This window comes from Phytophthora sojae (assembly GCF_000149755.1).
Source record: "Phytophthora sojae unplaced genomic scaffold PHYSOscaffold_9, whole genome shotgun sequence".
NCBI lineage: Eukaryota > Oomycota > Peronosporomycetes > Peronosporales > Peronosporaceae > Phytophthora > Phytophthora sojae.
Genome location: NW_009258123.1, coordinates 1,608,777 through 1,612,365, shown reverse-complemented (window position 1 = coordinate 1,612,365; position 3,589 = coordinate 1,608,777). Strand labels below are relative to the sequence as shown.

Below are 3,589 nucleotides of genomic sequence, written 5' to 3'. Positions count from 1 at the left end.
ATAACTCATAAGCCTACAAGCAATATGGCATACTAACACCTTGTCACGCGCAAGACATCGTCCGCGATTTACGTCTTCGTACTTATAAATATTCATTGTTTCTCTATCTCGCTGGTTTGGACGTATTGGGGTAATACAAATTTATGACATAACGATTAATACATCTTATAGTACAAGCGCGCGCTCATAGCTGAAGACGAGCTTGCCTATACTGGAAAGGAGAATTGGGTATTATGCGAGAGTTGATATGGTAAAAAAAATTGCGGAGCCCAGTTGTAGCGGCTCACCAGGCGCCGCAAAGCTCTATTTATTAGTTATTATCACTAGAAATCGGCATAATTTCGTACTCGTAGGACGACCAATCTAACTCATCAGAACCGCTGCTTTTCTCTTAAGCTTGGTCGACCATGCACTTGATGTCTGTGTAAATGTTCGTACCGAGAGCCAAAATCAAGTTCGGCTCCCGAAGCTTCTTGCATCCGATGTAGTCAATTATTGGCCCACTTATCCTCTACGCTTTAACGGACTCCGAAAAAATACCAGATGTTTTCTCGTCGGGGGGGGGGGGGGGGGGGGGGGGGTAGTCAGAACAAAGTTCGCTAATTCACCAATATTTCCGTAACCGCACTTAAACTACGTGATATCTATATTTCAGTAGCAAATATTTAAAGTGCTTACTGCTGCTTTCTTGCCCGATACTGAGCTACTGCAGGATTTTAATGATGATTGCTGGTATTAGATTTAATCGACGAGATTTTCATGATTAGTCTGGTTATTTTGAAAAGCACTAGTTCTGAGACGATACGTATTATGAAGCGATACGTTCGTTGGGATAATATGTAGTATGTCCGAGATAATACGTATTGCCTCCTCAACAAACACGGCCTTAAAATGAAGGTGGCTACGTTGTCTAGTTCTATATACCGGCCGAGCAACCCGGGCTCAAAGTTGGCGCATGCCGCCAGTAAGGCCGATATGTCTTCACCTTTTAGTCCAAACCTTTGTATATCACATTGTATCGAAACGATTAGAAGGGTTTCACCAGATTACACGTTGTAACTTCGTTGTGTAACCAGTAATCTTATAGTGCAAGCAATTATAGAGCAACTTTGATAGCTTTCACGTGACGGTAGAGGTGGATGTGTTACGCATCAAGTGCACTTACCAGGATTTCTTCTCTAAGTTGCCATCTTTGCGGTTGCCCTATAGCAACTAAACGCCTGCGACTACTTTAGCAGTGCAGCATACAACAAGTTCTAATTGTGCTGATCCCGTATAAATATTTTTTATAGGTGATACAATATTTGTATTGATGTAACTACTGTGGTTACAAGTGAACATAGTGAATCAGCTGGAACACCTGGGGGGGGGGGGGTAATGAAGGGCCTACCAAGTGTCGGTAGCGCGGGATCGACGTACCAGGAGGAAAACGACAGTTCGAGTGATGAAGTTGGCCCGGATGGGAGCTGCGAGACTGTTGGGCACGTGAACGCGGTGACAGAGGGGTTACGGCCAGGCTTACGGAGCGCAAAGTGCGGGAAGAAAATGTACTCCTTGTTGCTCTAACGTGACCACGGCCTAAATGTCTTGCTTGGGTCCTTCCATAGATATTTATATTACAATAAGTAGCGTAGATATAAATGCCGATCTTTTGGACCTAACCAGTGTTTGGTAGTCTGGAATTCTGAGTCCCGTTAAATGACCACAAACTGTTCTAATCATCCAGAAAAGCGGAAAATGTAATTTCCCACTACTCCGACACCTTGTGCCGATAATACATTTATCATAAAATGCATACTCAGGGGTCACTCTGCATTTCAACATAGTATCGGTTCAGTAAATCTGTGATTGTTCGCAAAAAGCGCGTCGAAAGCATTCTGAGCGTGAAGGGTCGCTTTAACCAAGTAACAGGCGCCGAAACGGCGCAGTCAGCTCTCTTGCGAGACAAGCGGTCTCTATTTTGGACAGGTTCCGACCCATCAGTAAATAATATTAGTATGGACTCCTTAGAGCACTGAAAAGACTACATACTATATGTCATCAATTCGATTTGGTTGTACCCCACTACCACTGGCGGCAACACTTGTTGGGTTATAATCGGATGGCACCATTGGAAGCACGAGCGCTCATTTACTCCGACAGATGTTTTCGTGAGGACAGCCAGGCCTCCCGATTATGATACTGCTATTTGTCCACCTTCACAACATAAATTGCTTCTCTAGCGTCGGTAAATAATATCATTATCAACTACCAACACATACATAAGAGAACAGCTTAATACCCTTTTATCTTGTGGCTACATCTATCGTTTGGACCGAACAATTCTGCACGTTTTGTCGAAGGAAGAGCTGCATCTCCAGCGTGACCAGCTGAAGGCTGTGCCGCGCATGGTCGTACGCTGTTCCGGCGACGTTAAAAAAACGCTCAGCTACGTTAGACGTAGGAAGGGTTCCCCCAGCAGCTCGTATCTAGGCTCCACCGCTGCTAAGCGGTGTCGCTTTTGGAGCCGATCTACGAATGAGCCCTTATCACCGCTCTCTGCGTCTTGGCCATTAGGTCGGTCGCTCGCATCCTCGCAGCGGAACGGGTGCAAGGCAGCTTTCTCGCCTCGCGTGGGGCGGCTCGTCTTCCCTTCCAGGACCCGAACGCAGCCCGACTCAAAGTCAGGTCTGTGCACAATGTCGGCGCGGGGCCCTGTTACATGCAATAAATTTGTTTAGAGCCCAATGACGATTATCATGCAAACAATAAAAAAAAACATACCGAGATACGTGACGTACTGTCTCATAATTGGGATTAAGCCGTCGAACCACACGTGCACATCCAGCAAACTCTCGCCCTTGCCTTGGAGGACCTTGATCACGGACTCGATCTTCTTCAGGCCTTTGAGCAGCCCCCGAAGCTGCTTGTTGCTTGCCGGCGCCGGGGGGATGCCCACCAGGGCATCGTCCGTCGTGGCGAGGTGCTCCAGGATTCGAAAATAGCGGTTCACCATTGAAAACTTCCGAGCTCCATCATGTGTCTTGGCGAATCACGTAAGCGTGGTCTCCAGCCTGCACAAAATTATACCACATTCAAGCTCGGTTCAAAAGGGATTGGTTTCGGACAAATTGTTAGTTTGAGAGACTATAAAAAGGCAGGTGTATCCAGCCCGATTCAGCCTAGGCCCGAATTTCAAATCCAGATCTTTTGAGCATATTGAGCTGGATCACGTGTTGGGTGTTTCAAATTGCAAATGAGCTGAATTAAGAAAATTCGGCTGTATGTAGCCTAAAGCAACTGGATGGGGTGCAAGTCGAACACGGCCTTAAGAAAATTAAACTGTGATTAAAAGAATCACAAGGAGTAGGGGGGGGGGGGGGGGCAGCAGGGGGGTCTTCGTGACGCCGTCCACCTCGTAGCAAGCGAAGACATTCGACAAATTGCTCCGACGCGTGGCTCCAGCCGTCGAAGGTGAGTCCAATCGTGCGGGCATCTCGGCGGCAATGAAGCGCTCCACAATCCGAGTGAGGCCTTCCATGGCGCGTAGTCCAAATTGGAATCTACAGGACATCACACTAAAAGTAGGTATCGTAGTTAGAAGCAATCA

At 46.9% G+C, this 3,589-nt stretch overlaps 1 protein-coding gene across 1 annotated transcript; it reads right to left on the bottom strand.

Annotated features, from left to right (window-relative positions):
- Positions 1–2,428: 2,428 nt before the first annotated feature.
- PHYSODRAFT_523533 (hypothetical protein) lies at positions 2,429–2,995 on the bottom strand (the record flags this gene model as incomplete). Its single annotated transcript, XM_009536474.1, has 2 exons — positions 2,429–2,694; positions 2,764–2,995. The coding sequence occupies 2 exons, from the start codon at positions 2,993–2,995 to the stop codon at positions 2,429–2,431; spliced, it is 498 nt and encodes a 165-aa protein (XP_009534769.1).
- Between the last annotated feature and the right edge of the window lie 594 nt (positions 2,996–3,589).